Here is a 20766-nt window from a genome sequence, read left to right as displayed (position 1 = left end):
CCGGTTACTGACCACTTTAGCGCTGAGGCTTTTTTGGACAGAACCGGTTAGCTCACCTAATCCCAAGGATGCGGAGGCAAGCTAAACCATGACTAACACCTAAGACACTGGCGTAAAAACTGAGGTACTCCTCCTATGGGAGGGGGTTATATAGGGAGGGGCATTTCCTGTTTGAGATTGCCAGTGTCTATCACCTGAAGGTACTCCATATAACCCATATAGTAATGAATGCCGCTCTGTGTCCCGTGATGCAACGATAAAGAAAAGTGGTTTAGGCCCAAGGTGGTGAAGAAAGCCCAAATCATGATGTTCTCTCCACCATATGGAATGATGGTGGTAAGCGGTTATTTAATTTTCACCATAGTGCCGTGTATTCTTACCAAACGATTCAATGTTTATTTCCTTATTTTACAAAACATTTTTGCAGTAGCGCTGCAGTTTGCCAAGGTGCTCTTCGTCAAATTTCAAGTTTGCGTCAATTTTTAGAGAGCAGAGGCTTCCTTCGTGGTATTCTACAGAGGACACCCTTGCCCGTTCAAAGGCTCACAAACAGGGCAGACATCCCTGTTTGTGAGCCTTTAAAACGGACAAGGGTGTCCGTTTTAAGCCTCTGCTCTCAATTTTTTTTTTTTAAATAAAAAAAATTAAGGCAATCTTGAAATTTGACGAAGAGCACTTTTAACAAACTGCAGCGCTAGTACAAAAATGTTTTGTGAAATTAGGAAATAAAAGTTGAATCGCTCGGGAAGAATATAGTTCCAGTGAAGTATTCAAGACTAGCCGTTATCTGTGGGATCTTTCCCCTATTGAGGATTCAGCGTTGGGTCACGAGTGTCATCCTATACCAGTGATGGCAAACCTTGGCACCCCAGATGTTTTGGAACTACATTTCCCATGATGTTTGTTGAGCATTAGTTGAGCATCATGGGAAATGTAGTTCCAAAACATCCAGAGTGCCAAGGTTCGCCACCACTGTCCTATACTGTCTCCATTTATAGACCATTTGTTTGTCATCTGATGGATGACTAAACACTTTTAGATTGCTTTGTATCACCTTACAGCTCTAGGTAGATCAACTACTATTGATCGTATGTCTTCAGAGAGTTCCTTTTTGCGGGGCATGGTTCACATAAGCTGATGCTTCGTATAAGCCACATGTTTTAGCATTTTACCAATCAAAACAGCTTTAAATCACACCACCAAAATTATTTCATTATTTTTACTCCAGGTGTGCAAACTACTGACTCCAATTCGCTTTCATTTAAATTAGTCTATGGGTTCACTTACCTTTTTTCTTTCAGCACTGTGAAAGTTTAATGGGTGCGTGCAATAAAGACACAAGTCAATTTGAATGGTTTGTGTGTCATCAGTTTAAGCACATTGCGTTTATCAATGTGACTTAGATGAGGATCAGATCACAATTTATGGCAAATTCTAAGAGGGTCACATACTTTTTTTTGTCAGCATACTTCTCTCATTTCCATTTGATAACGGTACACTAATAAGTCCTTGCCACTGTAAACAAGTACAGGGGACAACCATACATGCTAGGTCTGTCTACTGAAAACAAAATCTCTACAGTTTCTCTTGATTTCAAAGACCGACAATGCACTTGGTAGCCAGAGCCATGACCTCTTTGCCCAAGCGGTAAGCTAAAAAAGCCAGGACATTATTATTTGGGAGCTCTGACAAGCAATACATGCAAAATTTCTTCACTCAAAATGTTTGGACTATTGAATATACACTTTCTATAGAATTTATGCCATCATGCAGTTTCTTATTTTAGGGCTATGCCTATATTTTATTGTACTGTAACGTCTCCATTTATATTGTAAAGAACTACAAACTAAGCACTATATAAATACTGTATAATATTGCCAATGTTTGGGTAAAGATACCGCTATTGTTGGACCACCTATTGGAAATACAACTAAAGCCTCGTACACATGATCGGATTTTCTGACGGGAATTGCGTTCCATCGGACAATTGTTGTCGGATTTTCCGTGGACAAATGTTGGATGGAAGGCTTTAAAATTGTGTCGGATTTTCCAATCGTGTGTACGCAGGTGCGTCGGACAAAAGTCCAAAGCACAAACACGCATGCAAGGAAGCAATGCTCACCAAGGCCCTATGACTAAGGTCTTATAGGCTGAAACGCATCATCCTTTCCTATTTGCATTTGTCTACTGTGGCTTGTCAATAAATACGTCAATTGTTTAAGAGCAACGACCGGAGTGCGGATCATCTTTTACTCATTCTACGCAGCCAGCGACTGGATCGAGCACCGGGAAACTCTGCTTTCCATGTGATGTATGGGTAGTAGCATTGACTTTTTTGCTTCTAAAATGCTCACCAAACACATTAGCAGAAGGTGCCCAAAGGGTGGCGCTCAAAAGCTGAAAAACCACATAGTACGTAACTACGTTAATGTATGTTGGCTGACAATTGTGTGCAGTTTGTATTCAAGACAAGTTCCTGGCCAACGCTCTGCGGACAAAAGTCAGACGCTTTGTCTGCGGAAAATCCGATCATGTGTACGGAGGCTTTACTTGCCTATAAACCCAAATGCCTATGGCTTCACTCCCTACATGCCACATTTTCGGATCAGCCAATCAAAGGTTGAAAACATTGCATAAATATAAAATAGTGATACTTAAAAATATTACAAAGGATAAAGGTTATAGATTTGAAATCATCTACAAGTCTTCAATGACTTGTGCAGTCTTTTCAAATCTGCACTCTTTTAAACCTTGCTGTTCCTAGTCTTAAACTGGCCAATCCACAATAAAAATAAAAAAGGACCCCAAATGCACTGAAATCGTAAATATCCCTACAATTTCTATACAAAGAGCAATGTGCTCTGATCATTTTTTGTATTTTAAACAAGTGGAATACTGGGAGTACCTATATTCTTTAACCACTAATAAATGCAGGAATACGTGAAACAATGGTAAAGGAAGGGCAGAAGTGTGTGACCTGATATTGACAGCCTGACATCACCAAACCCAAGCTGTGAAAAGCAAGAAAACACTCAACAGGGAAAACGGCACAGAGCTTGACCTTTTGTGAATTATACCGACAGGTCCACTTTAATAAATGTGGGGTGTCCAAAACAGCCACTCACCTGGAAGTTGCTGCGCAGGCTGCTGCCATGCTTGGTAAGTGCTACCCCAACCCTGCGTTAAAAACGCCTGAGGACCACTGGAAAGAGAGGAAGATGACCATCAGAATCTGCATTGGACTAAACTAACCCTCACACAGACATGCTCTAAATCCAGTATTTCATTTCTAAACTAATGGTAAATTAGTGTTCATATACCAGACTGTACAAAATGCCTGGAAAGAGATAAATATATACATATACACACACAAACTAATCAGACAGAACTTTCCACCTAATATTTAGGCCTGGCTTTTGCCACAATAAAAAAAAAAAAAAAAATCCCGATCCATTGAGGTATGGATGGAACTAGACCTTGGAAGTACAGTGCATCCGGAAATATTCACAGCGCTTCGTTTTGTTATGTTACAACTTAATTCCCAAATAGAATTTATTATTTTACTCAAAATTCTACAAATCCCCCATGACGATAATATGAAAGAAGTTTGTTTAAAATTAAAAATGAAGGAAAAAAAAATAAATATATCACATGTACAGTATTCACAGCCTTTGCTCAATACTATATTGAAGCACCTTTGGCACCAATTACAGCCTCAGGTCTTTGTGAGTATGATGCTACAAGCTTGGCACATTTTTGGGCAGTTTCTCCCATTCTTCTTTGCAGGACCTCTCAAGCTCCATCAGGTTGGATGGGGAGCGTCGGTTCACAGCCATTTTCAGATCTCTCCAGAGATGTTCAATCAGGTTCAAGTCTGGGCTCTGGCTGGGCCACTCGAGGACATTCACAGAGTTGTTCCATAGCCACTTCTTTGTTATCTTGGCTGTGTGCTTAGGGTGGTTGTTCTGTTGGAAGATGAAACTTTGCCCTAGCGGAATCTGGAGCAGGTTTTCATCAAGGATGTCTCTTGTACATTGCTGCATTCATCTTTCATTCAACCCAGACTAGTCTCCCAGTTCCTGCCGCTGAAAAAATCCCCACAGCATGATGCTGCCACCACCATGCTTCACTGTAGGGATAGTATTGGCTAGGTGATGAACGATGCCTGGTTTCCTCCAGACATGCTTGTCATAAAGGCCAAAGAGTTCAAACTTTGTTTAATCAGACTAGAGAATTTTGTTTTGTCATGGTCTGAGAGTCCTTCAGGTGTCTTTTGGCAAACTACAGACGGGCCGTCATGTGCCTTTTACTTAGAAGTGTCTTCCATCTGGCAACTACCATACAAGCCTGATTGGTGGAGTGCTGTAGAGATGGCGGTTCACCTTTCTCCACACACAAATGTTGGAGCTCTGCCAGAGTGGCCATCAGGTTCTTGGTCACCTCCCTGACTAAGGCCCTTCTCAATTGTTCAGTTTGGCCAGGAGGCCTGCTCTAGGAAGAGTTCTGGTGGTTCCAAATTTCTTCCATTTACAGGTGGTGGAGGCCACTGTGCTCATTGGAACCATCAATGCTCCAGACAGTTTCCTGTACCCTTCCCCAGATCTGTGCCTCAATACAATCCTGTCTCAGAGGTCTACAGACAATTCCTTGGACGTCATGGCTTGGTTTGTGCTCTGACATGCATTTTTACCCAAATCATGTCCAATCAACTGAATTTACCACAGGTGAATTCCAATCAAGTTTTAGAAACATCTCAAGGATGATCAGTGGAAATGGGATGCAACCAAGCTCAAGTTAGAGTGTCATGGCAAAGGCTGTAAATATTCTGTACATTTTTTTTTTTTTTTATAAATTTACAAAGATTAAAAAAAAAAAAAACGTATTTCACATTGCCATTACAGGGTATTGTTTGTAGAATTTTAAGGGAAAATAATGAATTTAAAACCATTTTGGAATAAGGCTCCATAATGCACAATGTGGAGAAATTAAAGCACTCAGAGTACTTTCTGGCTGGATGCACCGTATGCTGTGGTATGTGGCACCAAGCAGTCAGTAGCAGATTCTTTAACCACTTGAGCTCTGGAAGGTTTTGCCCCCCTTCATGACCAGACCTTTTTTTGCCATTTAGCACTGTGAAACTGGCAATTGCATGATTATGCAACACTTTACCTTAATTTCAACATACATATATATATATATATATATATATATATATATATATACACACACACATTATATATATAGATATATATGTGTGTATGTGTGTGTATATATGTGTATATATATATATATATATATATATATATATATATATATATATATATAGATATATATATATATATATAGATATATATATATATATATATAGATATATAGATCATTTTATTAAATATATTTACACAAATAGAGCTTTCTTTTGGTGGTAAGCGTCTGAGGTTCTTATTTTTTATTATATAAAAACAAATTGAAAAGAAAAAAAAAATTGCCATAAAACCTATCCAATAAAAGAATAATATTTAGGCCAAAATGTATTCTGCTTTGGTTAAAAAAATCCCAATAAGTGTATATTAATTGGTTTGTGTGAAAGGTATAGCATCTACAAACTATGGTATATATACACTGGAATTTGTAATTTTTTTATTGTGATGGTGATCAACAGCTTACAATTGGGACAGACAGAGAGAGAGAGAGAGAGAGAGAGTGAGTGTGTGAGTGTGTGTGTATGTACACCGACACGAATAGTGCGATACTATACACGTTCGTTGTACCAATGACACCAGCTGGGAAGGGGTTAACATCTCTGGATAATCAAGGTATTAAGTGCGTGCCTAACAAGTGTTAATGTGTGTAATATGTGCTGCTTTTTACTAAAACATTTGTTTTTTTCCCCCACAGGGGGAAAAAAAAGATTGTCAACACAGAGGTCTGGGCTCTGATTGGACATAGACAATCAGCAGAGCTCATCCATAAATCACTGGCCAGAAACTGCTGAAAAAATACCACTGTGTCCAGTCCAGGGGGAGGGGTGATTGGACACAGCGAGACTAAGGGGGGGTCTACATGGATCAAACTTGTTTTTCCAGCACATCCCACAGTTTCCGGAAAGGGGTGGAGTTTGACATGCAACACCTACCTAAACAGTTTCTGACCAAGTAACATCCACATGAGTGGCAGGACCCAAGGTTTTACAGCAGAATATTGCCCCAAAGCATCACACTGCCTCCAACTGGCTTGCCTTCCTCCCATACTGCATCATGGTGCCATGTATTCCCCAGGTAAGCAAAGCACACATACTTGGCCATCCACAAAACGTTAAAGAAAACATAATTCATCAGACTAGGCTACCAACTTCCATTGCTCTGTGGTCCAGTGTTGATGCTCAAATGCCCATTGCAGGCTCTTTTGGCTGTGGAAATGTGCCAGCGCGGGCACCCTGACTGCTCGGCGGGTATGCATACACAAACTGATGCCCATTTTTTCTGCTTTCAAGACATTAATTTTATGGACACCATGTTTACCTGCTGCCAAATTAGAAAGATCTTCTAAATCCGTTGCAATTAATTAAATCAATGTTTTTCGCTTAACCCATCAGTAGTCATAATGTTATGGCTGATCAGTGTATAATGTAAAATATAAAAAAAACGGCAACACTGATTAGTGTATTCTGATGGTGGGGGGAGGCTCCCCCACTGTCTGAACACAAAAGCACAGCAAGAGCGATTCCCCGTCTACCTCAAATTAGATGGCAGATTCAGCTTTTTTTTAACCCATGATTAATGTAAAGCCAGCTTTAGGGACAGTTCAAGAGGCAGTAAACCCCCTCTCAAAAAACAAACACACACCCTGCAAGACAAAAGGCATAATGAGTCAGTATGCATAACATACTAGCTCATTATGATTTACTTACCCGAAATCGAAGCCCCCGCAGCGGTCCTCGCTCCCTTTTCTCCGTCACCGCCTTCTCTCCCGGAGTGACTTCCAGATATCGCGGCTGCCAGTCACGGTCGCCGTTCAAAATTGCACGCTCAGTGCACCTGCGCTGTTGACGTCAGCGCATACGCCGTAGACATTGATGCCTGCATTTTCTGCAAATATCTCCTAAACCTTTTAGGTTTGGGAGATATTTCTTGCACCTACAGGTAAGCCTTAATTTAGGCTTACCTGTAGGTTGAACCACTTTAACACTAGTGCAATGCCAGACATTGCATGCGATTTGCACCGCACTGCTGTGCAGATCCCAAACGATGTCTGTGTTATGCCAATTCAGCCATACAAACTGTGTGGTAATGAAAAATTGCGCTAGTTGAAAAGTCTGATGATATGTTGAACACAATCTTGCACAGAAATACGGTTATATAATCCAACACCCAGTGAGTGGATCGTAGGCAGGTGCACCACCACCAAATGGATAACCTGCTTACCAGATAGACCGCTTAAACTCAGCCAAGGCCTTTATCTTAATGGGCAATCACGTGGATGGCGATGAACTCACGGGCTGAATATTGTTTACCCTCCACGGAACATACGGATTTATGGTAACTTGCCTGGGAGTGCCATCGGTTTAAATACAGCAGTTGCGATATTCCTGTTAAAGTTAAAGGCCCTTGGCTGGGTTTCGCCATCTGCATTTCTTGGATTGATATCTGGTAAGCAGGATATACATGTGGTGGTGGTGCACTTGTCCAAAGATTTTTTCACTAGGTGTTTTTGTGCATATATTGGTTTATTTGTGCTTTAAAAACATAAGTACCTATAAAACATCTCAGTGAGACTGTCACGCTATGATCTTCCTTTTTTGTTTTGATTGGTATACAAACACACAGAGTCTGTGTATATCGGAATGTGGAGTTCATCGCCATCCACAAAGGATCTCAGTGATTGCCCATTAGAATAAAGGCCTGGGCTGGGTTTAAGTCATCTGCTTACTTAGCCTGCTATCTGGTAAGCAGGTTATCCATTTGGTGGTGGTGCACCTGCCTACAATCCACTCACTGGGTGTTGCATTAAATAACCGCAAGTCTGTGCAAGATTGTGTTAAACATATCATCGGACTTTTCAATTAGCGCAATTTTTCTCTCCCATTGTTTTTGTGCTATATCTCACATCTAATTGCTGCTCCTGGACTGGTCCATCCATATTTTTTGCTTATTAGTGCAGATTTTTTTTTCCTTTTATACAAACTGTGTGGCTGAATGTGCATTGCATTTGTACCAAACTCATGCAGGACCCCTTTTTTGTCCTCACCAGAATTGGATCGCATGGGTGTTCAGACCCATGTAAACTGACTGTAGATCGCACAGCGTTTTGCAAACCGATTGCTGGGTGTTTTCATTAACAGGCTGCAATTCTGATGCAGAGCAAATTTTCTGCGAATTCTCACCACTGTTGACGTGAACCAGCCCTTAGACCTACTGCAGCCTTAACCCCTAAAACGACTGCCTAGAGCAGTGATGGCAAACCTCTGCACTCCAGATGTTTTGGAACTACACTTCTCATGATGCGCAACTACACTGCAGTGCATGAGCATCATGGGAAATGTAGTTCCAAAACATCTGGAGTGCCAAGATTGCCATCACTGGCCTAGGGTCTCACTCAACACCTAACTTTAGTTTTTACACACAACCCCATCTATTAACTTCTGCTTTAAAGAGTGTTTATAGCCAAAGTTAAAAGTATTTAAACAGGAAAGTGTAAAAAAAACTACCCCTGCCAGGTTAGTGTTTCCATCTTATCTGTCCCTGAAATAGGCGTCTCCATTGGAAGATTTCCCCTTAACTCTTATTCTAAAGAAACTCTAAAATGTTTGAACCCCCTTCTTGTATCAGTGGTCACCAGTACAAAAAGGAGGGAAATCTCCACAATGGGAACACAGACAGCAATATAAATTGTCAGAGGGTCTAACCCTTCCCCACTCTAACCAAAAATGCAAATATTTGTATTATTTGGATGGAGCGAGCAAGGGTTAGACTGAGGCCAGACAGACACTGCGCGCTCTCATAAAATGAGGCCAGGCACTGCCCACGGTGTGCCATTACTGTGACATGCTGAACATGTAGCGGTCACAGCCTATGACAGGCCATCTCCAGAGTCGGACTGCAATTTGTAAACTAAAGCCAACACTGGCACAAAGCACAGTGGCAGACTGTAAATGTGGCCTGGCCCGCTACAGTTCATGGCTATGAGTATTTGCATCTGAGGTTGTGTATTTGTTCTAATGAATTACATTTTTTGAGGCGCTTGAGAGGGGATACCCCAGGGACTGCACCCTGAATTTACTAATTAGATACATTGTTAGCAGTGTAGGATATGTATAATGATACTGCACAAATATGAATAAACGCAGGCTCCCCAAGGCTGGGATCATGCAAAACCCACTCACTTTTGATGAGGTGTCGCATGCGGTTGGCTGAATGGACTCTGCCCGTAGCTGCCTGGACCACTGATTGCCGTGCCCTGGAGGATGAACACAGACAGTTTAGCGATAATAACAGCAAAGGAAATGCTTGAGCAAAATATCCTTTATGAACTAGAAGCAATTGTAGTCGGCTGAGCGCAGCTAAGTAGCAACACAAAGGATGGATAATTTTGTCTTTCAGCATCATTAGCTCTCTTCAGACAGAAGACCTGAAAAGCACATCAAAAGGGCCTCCACCAAGGTGTAAAGTACCTGGGTGTGAATCAGCAGATGCAAGCTGCCCTCGGATTTAAGTAGGGTATGTTAGAGAAGGGGCACTGATACTAAAAACGTGAGAAAGCCCAGAAACCAGTATGCAGCCTGGGAATCATGGAAAGGTTTCTCGCACTCTAAAAAAAATAAAAACCCTGCCACACTGTAAAGCATTAACTAAAAGTCCCAAGTCCTTTTCTGCATATTTTCTCTAAGGTGGCTGACAAACTCTGCTAAAGAAGAAGTGTCAGTTTGACAACCATGCAGATCTGAAATGCCCCCCTTTTAGATCCCAAGAAGGAGCAATGCTGATAGCAGGCAGCGCTATAGATCTGAATCAGTGGAGGGTGTATTGGATCTCTGTAGTGATCACTTAAAAAGGTCCTCTACACCATGCTGGCAGGGGACAGGTGTTTTTACTTTGAATGCAGCTTTCTAAACAAGTGCAAGGATGCACACCTTTTTTGTTTTCATGCAACTTGATTGCATTTAGTTGATTACATTTTCTTTAGATTTACCTTCAACTATGTAGTGCAAGGGCCGGTCTGATTGCATACAAATTGAAAGTGTTTAGGTTTGATATTATATGGTTTTGAATGAATGAAAGTTGTACAAAAAAAATTGTATAATGTATGGCCAGTCTTAGACTGGAAATTCAGTTGGGATTTAAAGGCTGCTTTAGCCTGGGTTCAACACTAGCGAGGCGGGAACCACTGCCAGTTCCCGTATCGCATCTCTCCTGCAGGCAGTTCACACTGCCTTCTGTGAACCGCTGCGGGGGTCAATACAATGTTAATGACACCCGCAGATAGGATCACAGTGCGAACCATGGATTCGGAGAAGAATTCGATTGCATAGGTGTGATTTCCTATGCAATCAGATTCCAGTGCAAAAAAAAAAAAAAAAGTCCCTGCACCTTTTTTGTGCAAAACCAATGAGAGTTTAGCCATACAAATTGTATGGCAGAACATGCATTGCACAGACATCGCATGTGATGTGCACCGCAGTGCAGGTTCACATCACATGTGATGTCTGTTTGCTACAGTATGAACCCTAGGCTTAAGGATGCATAGCTTAATCATCTGAACCTGTCCAACCCCTCATCTGTTTGTAGACTTACCCCTACTTTCTCATCAATGAGATGCCTGGCCATCTCAATCTGCTGTGGGATGCCTCGGATGGTGAATATCCGGATGCTTGGGTCTGTGTTGGGTGGGGGATTCCTCTGAAGCTCCACATGGGCCCCCGATTGCTGGTTGATGCTTTTGATATTTTCACCACCTGTGAGAAAAGATAAAATAAAGTGGATTAGTCAACCTTGCATAAAAACTGGACCTTACATCAACCATAGGTTTTATTCCCATTTTATTTAACAAACACAATTAACTTCTTGCCGACCAGCCGCCGTCATACAGGGGTAGGTCAGCTCTCCTGCGCAAACCGCCGTAGGTGTACGTCCACCGGTGACCCACAATCACTGTGTACAGAGGCAAAACAGGGAACTGCCTATGTAAACAAGGAAATTCCCTGTTCTGCCTAATGACATGTCAGATCTTTTGTTCCCAGTGAGCCAAACCGCCCTACAGTTAGAACACACAAAGGGAACACAGTTCATCTCTTAATCGCCCCCTGGAGTAAACCCCGTCCCTGTCAGTTACATTTTTTCATTGATCGGTGCATTTTTATAGCACTGATCAATGCAATAATGTCACTGGTCCCCAAAAAGTGTAATTTGGGGTCAGATTTGTCCACCACAATCCCGAAAAAAAATGCAGATCGCCACCATTACAAGTAAAAACAAAATAAATATAAAGTCCCTAAATCTATCCTGTAGTTTGTAGACGTGATAACTTTTGTGCAAACCAATATACGCCTATTGTGATTTTAACCAAAAACATGAATAATATCTATCAGCCTAAACTGATGAATAAATCCTTTAATATAAATTTTTGGGATATTCATTATAGCAGATAAAAAAAAATAATGTTATCCCCCAAAATTGTCATTTTTTTTTGTTTATAGCACAAAAAATAAGAACCAAAGACGTGATCAAATACCACCAAAAGAAAGCTGGGTAAAAGAGGACGTCAATTTTATTAGGGTTCAGCGTCGCCCGACCGCACAATTGACAGTTAAAGCGACGCAGTGTCGTATTGCAAAAAATGGGCTGGCCATTAAGGGGGCCAAATCCTTCCAAGGGCTGGAGTGGTTAATACATCAATCAGAAAAAAATAACTGAATGTGGACAACAAAAAACAAAGTTTTCCTCTGTAGTTTGAGGGCACAGATTAACCCACACACAACTAAAATGGCAGAACAGCATTGCAAGCAATGCAACACGTGCTCTCCTTTGTTTTCAGATGTTCGAGCAAGATTGCAAATATTTAATTTTTTTTGGTTGAAGAGCTCTAAAAAAAAAAAAAAAAAAAATAGAAATCTAATCGATCCTATGGGCTCACATTTCCTTCTGGAGGACAAAAGCATCTGCAGAACTCTTCACAAAGGTTTTGTTACAGCACAGAAAGCATTCTTCTTCATGGAGGTCTACCCTCAGTGTTGAAAATCCTTTGGGAATGAACGCCAACTTGTTTTGGGGATGATGTGCTTTACACAGGAGAAAGCCAAAAAGTTTGCCTCTACTCCAACCCTTCCGATTTTCTTACCAACAACTTCATGGTGTTGTGCTTTCACCCGATGTATCCGTCTCAGACAGGAACATGAATCTGTGCCTCTCTGTACTAAGGCAGAAGTGTCCACATTAGACATCTTCCCCAGTGCACTCATACTCTGCCCCCCTCCCTGGCCTTTACGCCCGTCATACAGATATGCATGCCAGGGTGTTTTGTACTGGGGTTGGTGGAGTTTGATGGGCAACACGGATTCGTTTCCCATCCGGTCTGCTTAACTTTGACAGCACATGGTAGTGAACTACCAAAAGTAAAGCTGAACTGACGGGTAACTAGTCTCAGTTCCCCATCAGGCACTGCCCCCTCAGTGACAAGTCATTTTCCAATTCTGGGCATTGCCATATCTGGTAATGACATCACCTGCATCTCCATTTAGGTTTAGCTTTTGGCCAGGGAATCACCCAGCTCACAGCCGAATGTGGCTAAGGGGGAACAGCTTTACATGCAACTGTCACATTCATGACAGCTTCCAGGCAAAGGCACAGCCTGATCTGAGTACTGGTGTACGTCATGTATGGTAGCTCAGAGTTGGTCTTAAATTAACACCAGTTTCCCAATCTGAGAACTGTACTAATGTAACTGTCTATATGTTCATTTGCAAAGTTCAAACGCTGTACTAATGTAATTCCGCAAGAAGTGGCCACCATAGACAGGTTACTAAAGTGGTGGTAGTAGTACAAACTACCTGAATTTGCCGCACAAGTTGGTACAGTTACTGACACTGGCACAAACGCTTGCTTGAATTAGACACAGGTATATCTTATTGGAACTACCGCCAGAAAGAAAAGTGTTATTAGGACCGTTTTGAATTCCCCTGGCTATGGTTACACTATGTGTAGGGCAAGACTAGGCTGAAGTCATCACGCTGCACATGGACAACTGCTGCTCTGCTAGGAGGTAACACCACGCATTGATGGTAACTCCGTGTATGCACATGCTTTGCATGTCTAGTTTACATGAGTTTCAATTTTGGCACTTCCTTTTAGTGATATAATACAGGCAATACTAACACATGAGAATTGTATATCTTTGACCTCTTCCCACAAATGCTATATAGTCAAAAAACTGCTACAGCACAGGCTCACATTGCCAGGAGGGAGTCCATGGATGTCCTCCCATGACCGTGCTGCCCGCATTGGCAAGGATCTGTAAATCGATGTGTCCTTAGGAGACAGCTGATCACAGATCAGGACAAAGAGCAAATTCGTCTGTTTACCATTTGACCAGCAGTGTCCAATCACAGCCGACCACAGTGTATACAGGATTCGCCTGTGAGCAGCAATCCTCTCCTCACGCTAGAGCTGCACAATTAATCGAATGGAGATCGTGATTCTACCCCCTTGCGATCTTAACACATTTTCCTTAATTCACTACAGAGTTTTCTGCTTACAGCTGACAAAAACAAAAACAAAAACAAACAGCCGGCCTGCCAAAGAGAAACATTGTAACAATTTAGTTCTTGAGATCAAAGGAATGAACTACGATCTGTAAATGAAGCCAGTTTAACGATTTAAAGGCTAAACCTTTTTCTGATATTTGTTGTTTACAAGTAAATCAGTATTTTTTGCTGGAAAATTACTTAGAATTCCCCAAATTCATTTTTATTTTTTTAAGCGGAAACCAGAGAATAAAATGGCAGTTGTTGCAATAGTTTGAAAGACCGCTGCGCAAGTACAGTGTGACAAACGCAATTTGGGGGGGGGGGGGGCGAACACTAATAAAAAATCTTTTTGTATGTGAAAGATGGTGTTGCGCCGGGAGAATTGTGACCTTTATTCTAAGCAAGATAAATCGTGATTCTCATTTTGGCCAGAAATATGCAGCTCTACCTCATGCCGCCAGCAAGTGAATAGAGCCAATAAATCGGCAAATCCATACAGGGGACATACACACAGATCTTCAGGGTACCGATGATCGGTGCAGCCCCAAAAGTGCCCACCAGTGCCTTCCGTATCAGTGGAGAAACATTTCTTATTTAGAAAATGTAATAAAAAGAAAGAAAAAAAAAAGTCCCCCCCCCCCCTTCAAAATTTTTATTTTTTTCAGCAATGAAAGTGATTAATACCACCAAAAGAAAGCTCGGTCTCAAAAAAGGATTTTGTTTTGTTGCATGACCAGGCAATGGTCAAAGTATGACAGTGCTGAAAGCTTAAAAAATTGGCCTGGGCAGGAAGGGAGTGAATGTGCTCAGTAGGCATGTGGTTAAGCAACATTGTGGAGGAGGAAGCAATTCTCTGTCTGAGAGGCTCTGTATATTGCCCAATTTGGAGGTCATACGGTCTAGAAAGGATGCTTCCACAAGGTGCTATGTGCTTTGTACTGATTTGGTATAAGACATCTCTCACTTCACATGGGGGGGGGGGGGGGGGGGGGGTTTACAACTTTTCTCATGTGCATTTTGTGGCCATCGATCTCCCGGGATTTATAGTAAATCACAATTCTGCTAAGCATTGCCTTCATTTAAAAGATTATTTTCTCAATCTAGAACTTGTCAGATGCAGCAGAAATCCACACTTCCAGCCTTTGATTTGAGAGAAAAAAAAAAAACAAAAAAAAACACACAAAATGTAAGCTTTACAGTTACATTTTCGGAGGCACTACCAATTAAAAGAAAATTGGTTGCCTTTGGAAATATGGTTTTCCTTCCTATGCTCATAGCACATGAATGGAACCATGTGAATGAATACTCTAGGCTACGTGGGCAGTTCTATCAGATACTTTTACATTAAAGCTAGATTTGGCTACCTCTACGGGGTGCGGCTCACAGACACAATGTATGACCTCTAAACTTTCAGAAAAGCATCTGTACACCACAAAGCCAAACAGACTGCAAGACATAACATATGGTTGAAGTAAACTATAGACGTGTGAATGGGGTACGGATAATCGATTAAAGCATAACCTTTCAATCCTATCCTCTCCTGAAACTGGTGGAACATGAAGTACATCAGTAAAATGTGATACGGTATAAGAAACAGCAGGGGGCACACTGTACGCAGTCTATGAAGCCTCCATATCCACAGTGGCAAAGTGTTCCACTGCGCTGACCATTGAGTGAAGCAGAACATGTTTGTACCAAGTTACTTAAAACTTTAAACCAAAATTTGTGCCATTTTTTCGAAGCCTTATACGAAGTAGTGTTTTAGCTTCTGTGTTATACTTGGCTGTGACCCCATTGGGAGATTTCCACCCACCTTTTGTCACTGCGATACCAGAGCTAAAAAATGATGGGCACAGACAGCAAGACAGACAAACACCTTACAGAGTTTCTAGCCATTCTCCACTCTAAAAAGGGTACCAAATTATCCAAAAGAAAAACGGCGCTGCCATTGTACCAATATAGCCTGAGTATGGAAATGGTGTTTACCAGCTGCCCCTTTAAGGTGTACCACCACCCTTTAGTAAACAGAAAAGGAAGGTGCTTGGTATATAATAATATGTATGATACCCAATATGGAAGCACTCCACCTCTCAAGCGGTGAAATAACATTTCTGAAGTTTCTGGATTGTCTTATTGCATGCATCATGGCATAAGCAACAGCTCCCATAGGACCCATAGTGGGAAAAGCAGGGGAGGATAGTGAGGAGTTCATAACACCACAGAGGGATTGATATCAAACTGCATGAAGGCTGCTTTGTCAGTTGCCTCCATCTAGTAAGGGCATACTACACCGGGGGTGTGGTGCTGGCACTTAGAGCCCTTTCACACTGAGGCGCTGCAAGAACGCCTTTAGCGCTATTACCGCGTTTTTAGGGCGCTAGCGGTAAAATTAAAGCAACGCTGCAGGCGTTTTAATAGCGTTTTTCCAGCGTTATTGAAGCATGGGCAATTTCAGTCCTGCCGTTGTAGTTGCTCTTTTTTGCTTGCATGTTTACATTTTTGGGAGATGTGACTTTTCTACAGCTCAGAGTGGATTATAGGCGCTATTCAGGCGTTTTTACAGCGCTTTCAATTCATTTCAATGAAGAGCGTTTTTTTCAGCACCCAAAAGCTGCTCCAAAGATGCTGCTTGCAGGACTTCTCAACGCCCCACCAGCGCAACGCCTCAGTGTGAAAGAGTCCATTGAGGTGCATGGAGAGCGTTTTAAGAGCGCTATCTTTAACGCTAAAACGCTGTAAAAACGCTCCAGTGTGAAAGGCAGAATTCACCGCTCATTTTGCACAGTGAACTCAGAGGTGATTGGGAATCTAGTCTAGAAACACCTTCCAGCAATTCTTTCCTCCATCGTATAGGGACTATTTATATTTTTAACTGTCTAGCCATTATATTGCCCATCTCTTTTCATTGTTCATATTGTTTGATTTAGATACGGTAAAGATATACTAATAGTAGTGAAATCAACCACGTGAAAGTATTGCAAAGCCGATCAAGCACGTTGTTTGCATTTCATTTCACCCCATTGAGGGGTGGAGTGCTTCCATATTGGTCATCATACATATTCTATACCAAGCGCCTTCTTTTGGTAGTCACCGTTTTATCTATTTATTTATTTCCCTTCACAACCTTTGCCTGTGACACCATGCAAGATAAAATCTTCCCAACACACAAATGATTTTAATAATTTCCCATTTAATCCAAAGCATAACAAACTGGTCTGGAGTTGGTCGTTGAGTTAATCGCAATGTTGCCTATACAATAACCATTCCTTGCATTAAGGCAAAAAATGTTTAGGCACCATTATCTGCTTACTGAACACAGGAGGTCCTTGGCACATGTACCATTCAGGGAAAGCTTTGCATTTCCTGAATGAATGCAGAGTTCTCAGATTGGATGAAGTAGAGGGGCTTGGCAATGACAAAATACTCTCCACCTTGTCCAATCAAGGAATGGTTTGCATTCATTCAGAAAATGCAACACATTCTCTGACTGACGTCCGTGCCGAGCAGCTGACCACCTGTGTTCACAATGCAGGAGCGCGGTCCCTAAGCTCTGTACCAACGATCAGATTATCGTACGATTCTTTCTTTAGACTACAGTTTTCATACGATATTCAGATCGTGTGTACAGGCCAATTAGCACAGGACCCAGAAACAAGTGGAGATTACTGGAGTAACGATGCCTAGGTCAGCGATTTCAGCTTTCATGAGATAATAGATTTTTGCTTCGCAACTCCTCAGTCCACTATAAAATACCTCTTCCTAACCCATCCTGTAGTGTAAAGGATCAAGGTCACAGTTGCCTCTGAGCCAAGCATATATCTTGCCCCCTTTTCCTGGCTCATCTTCTTGGGCACTGGTCCTCTTGACCACCCCCCATGAGTTCTTCTGCCACTGGATCCTATGAGAGAGGATCCAGCTGCTGGAAGTGTTACCCCCACCAAGAGGAGATGTCCACATCATGCAGGCAGTGATGAAGGATCTCAGGATATAAAACAGAACTTAAGACTGTCACATGACCAAGGATTCAGGTAAGTAAAATAGACCAGCAGACAGAGGAGACGGCCAACATTCTGGAAATTTGACTTTTAATCTTGGCAAACAACTTCAGATTCTATCTGGACAATTTAAACAAAATAAGAATCTAAGAAAAAAAAAAAAAATCCACATTTTACAATACTCTATTTCTATCGCAGTTTATCAGTATCAAACTAAGCACAGCCTCCGATTTTTACCAAATTAGCCCATAAATGGCAGCTCCATCAGCTCAACAGGAGAATAAAAAATTGATTATCACTTGTTGAGCAAGTGTGTTAATTGCTGCAGCAATTTGCTTTTTTTTATTATTATTATTATTATTATTATTATTATTATAGGAGGAAAGGCTGGTCTGGCACCAGAACTTTTCATGCTAGTCATAAAGAAAGCTTAATATATTGTATATAGTATATTGAATTCAATTTGCTGGGCTATTGGGTGCCAGTGTAGGGATTGGAGGAGAGGGTTGGCAGACACTGAGCGGTTGGTAAGGTGGATAAGTCTGGCAGCAGCATTCATGATAGACTGAAGAGGGGATAGTCTATGGAGAGGTAGGCCAGTGAGAAGGGAGTAGCAATAGTCAAGGCGAGAGATAACAAGGGAGTGAATGAGGAGCTTGGTGGTTTCATTAGTTAAAAAGGGGTGAATTTTAGAGACGTTACGGAGATGAATTCTACAAATCTCCATACCTCGTGTCTCCATTATTTTGTTATACATTCAACTGTAGCTCACATTGCCAGCTTCTAGTAGAAGGGGAGGATAATCATTTTGATGCTGCCAGCAGGTTAGGATGACAAGACAATTGCACCAAGTGGCTCCTGTATACAAATGGAGAACACATACAGGATCCACCTCTATGATGGAGATCTGTAAAAGAAAACCCCCCTCCGGTACCATGTGCTATAGACAAAAGCAGGTTCCAACCGAGCTATGCATATATTAGAAATACACATAGGAAGCCATATATTGTTAATCGCATAAACTGGCAACAATTGGAATTTTCTACCAAGTAGTCCTGTTCTTAAAAAGAAAAAAAAAAAAATCGACTTTCACACAAGACCAGAGAAGAGAGGCTGAAGAATGAATGGAGTGGTTACTGGTATATAGATAAAATGACAAAGGATTCCCACGGATGCAGAGAAACAGAGCATTTCCACATTTTCTATGAACGCCTGTGAGGTACAATATCCCAACCATTAGATAGTAATGATTAGCTGCAGGATAAATGTAGCGGAGAGGGGATCTCCCAATCAATTACAGAAGAACACTGCACAGCAGGGACACCCATGTAATCACCTCTAACCTCCAATCTGTCGTCTCATTCAGTGCATGAGGCCGTATAGTCATGAGACTGAATGGACATTTAACAGACTAGAGATAGAGTAGAGTGAGAACGGGGGAGTGAATTGAACTGCTGGCTGCCTAAAAAGAATTATTCTGTTTTTACATACAGCATTCTTGTTTCCTAAAGAACCAAGATGGGTCTCCTCTTCAATGATGTCAGAGTTTATATACATTACAGGCCCAAGTAGTTTTCTTCTCTGGTTTCCAGCCAGGCAGATTTCATAGCCTTCTGTCTGAATGTATGTGCATCTTGCTTTGAGCTTTATGGGAGCATGGACTATCCGCATAGGGCTCTGGTTTATAAAGCAGGCAGCAGCCCACCTACCCTCTCTACTAATCTGAGAAGCCTTTTGGCATACCGGTTAAAGCAGAGCTCCACCCAAAGGGGTAAGCTCCACTTGTTTAATTCCTCCCCCCTCCGCTGCCACATTTGCCTCATTTCGGGGTGGAGCGTATACTTGTCAAAACCAGGTACAAGCTCTCCCTTCCGGGTAAGATTTCCACAATCGTTGTGCAGCTCTCTATGAAAATTATTTTGGGAGACACACAGTCTCAAAGTCTCAGAAGGCGGAACCATTCAGAAGGCACAGGATTCCTGGACAGGCAAGTCTTCTTATATTAAGTCAGCAGCTACAGTGTTTTTAGCTGCTGACTTTTCAATTTGAATTTTGTGTACAGGCTGAAACACCACTTTAGGCAAAAAAAACACACTGCTTGCCTTCAAACTATTCTGTCACGAAAATGCCATCATAAATTGAATCTGATAGTTAAAAGCAGAGAGGTGGGAGGAAGGGTTACCCCTGGTGCTGCATTTTTGGAAAGAGTCGAACTTTTAAAAAAGTAAAATTTGAGCTTTTTTGGGTCCATGGGATTCAATAGAAAAGCATGGCCATGATTTTACCATTTCACGTTAAATTATTTATTTTTTATTTTTTTTTATTATCTATACAAAAATGTTTTGCCTTTTTATTTCTATTTTAAAACTGAACGTGTTTCACAGGGTGATCATTTACAATCAGTTAAAGTATGGTGATTTCATATCAGGAGGAAGGGGCCCGAACCCAGTGATTTCATATCAGGAGGAAGGGGCCCGAACCCAGTGATTTCATATCAGGAGGAAGGGGCCCGAACCCAGTGATTTCATATCAGGAGGAAGGGGCCCGAACCCAGTGATTTCATATCAGGAGGAAGGGGCCCGAACCCAGTGATTTCATCAGGAGGAAGGGGCCCGAACCCAGTGATTTCATCAGGAGGAAGGGGCCCGAACCCAGTGATTTCATCAGGAGGAAGGGGCCCGAACCCAGTGATTTCATCAGGAGGAAGGGGCCCGAACCCAGTGATATCAGGAGGAAGGGGCCAGAACCCCGTGATTTCATCAGGAGGAAGGGGCCAGAACCCCGTGATTACAACAGGAGGGAGGGGGCCCGAACCCCGTGATTACAACAGGAGGAAGGGGGCCCGGACCTAATATGTTTTTCTTGTAAATATAGAAAATATACACTGAACAAATGTAATAACCAGTTGAGAAACAAAAACTTTAAAGCGCAATTCCACACCCCTTCTCCACTGATTTTTTTTGTATATATACCCTTTTTTCACCCAGACATCTACCGATTGGTCACGTGATGTTCATGGTCCCCCTTGTACAGTGT

At 41.8% G+C, this 20766-nt stretch overlaps 1 protein-coding gene across 3 annotated transcripts in view; it reads right to left on the bottom strand.

Annotated features, from left to right (window-relative positions):
• Positions 1–20766, bottom strand: part of FUBP3 (far upstream element binding protein 3) — a 106280-nt gene that overhangs the window by 14740 nt on the left and 70774 nt on the right. For all 3 annotated transcript variants that reach the window (XM_040324656.1, XM_040324654.1, XM_040324655.1), the window contains 3 exons: positions 10788–10948; positions 9380–9453; positions 3126–3202 (listed from right to left, as the gene is read on the bottom strand). In XM_040324656.1, coding sequence (XP_040180590.1) covers positions 3126–3202; positions 9380–9453; positions 10788–10948 — 312 coding nt within the window. The remainder of the gene's footprint in view (positions 1–3125; positions 3203–9379; positions 9454–10787; positions 10949–20766) is intronic.

This window comes from Rana temporaria, chromosome 9 (genome assembly GCF_905171775.1).
Source record: "Rana temporaria chromosome 9, aRanTem1.1, whole genome shotgun sequence".
Lineage (NCBI taxonomy): Eukaryota > Metazoa > Chordata > Amphibia > Anura > Ranidae > Rana > Rana temporaria.
This window is presented reverse-complemented; position numbering and strand designations above follow the sequence as displayed.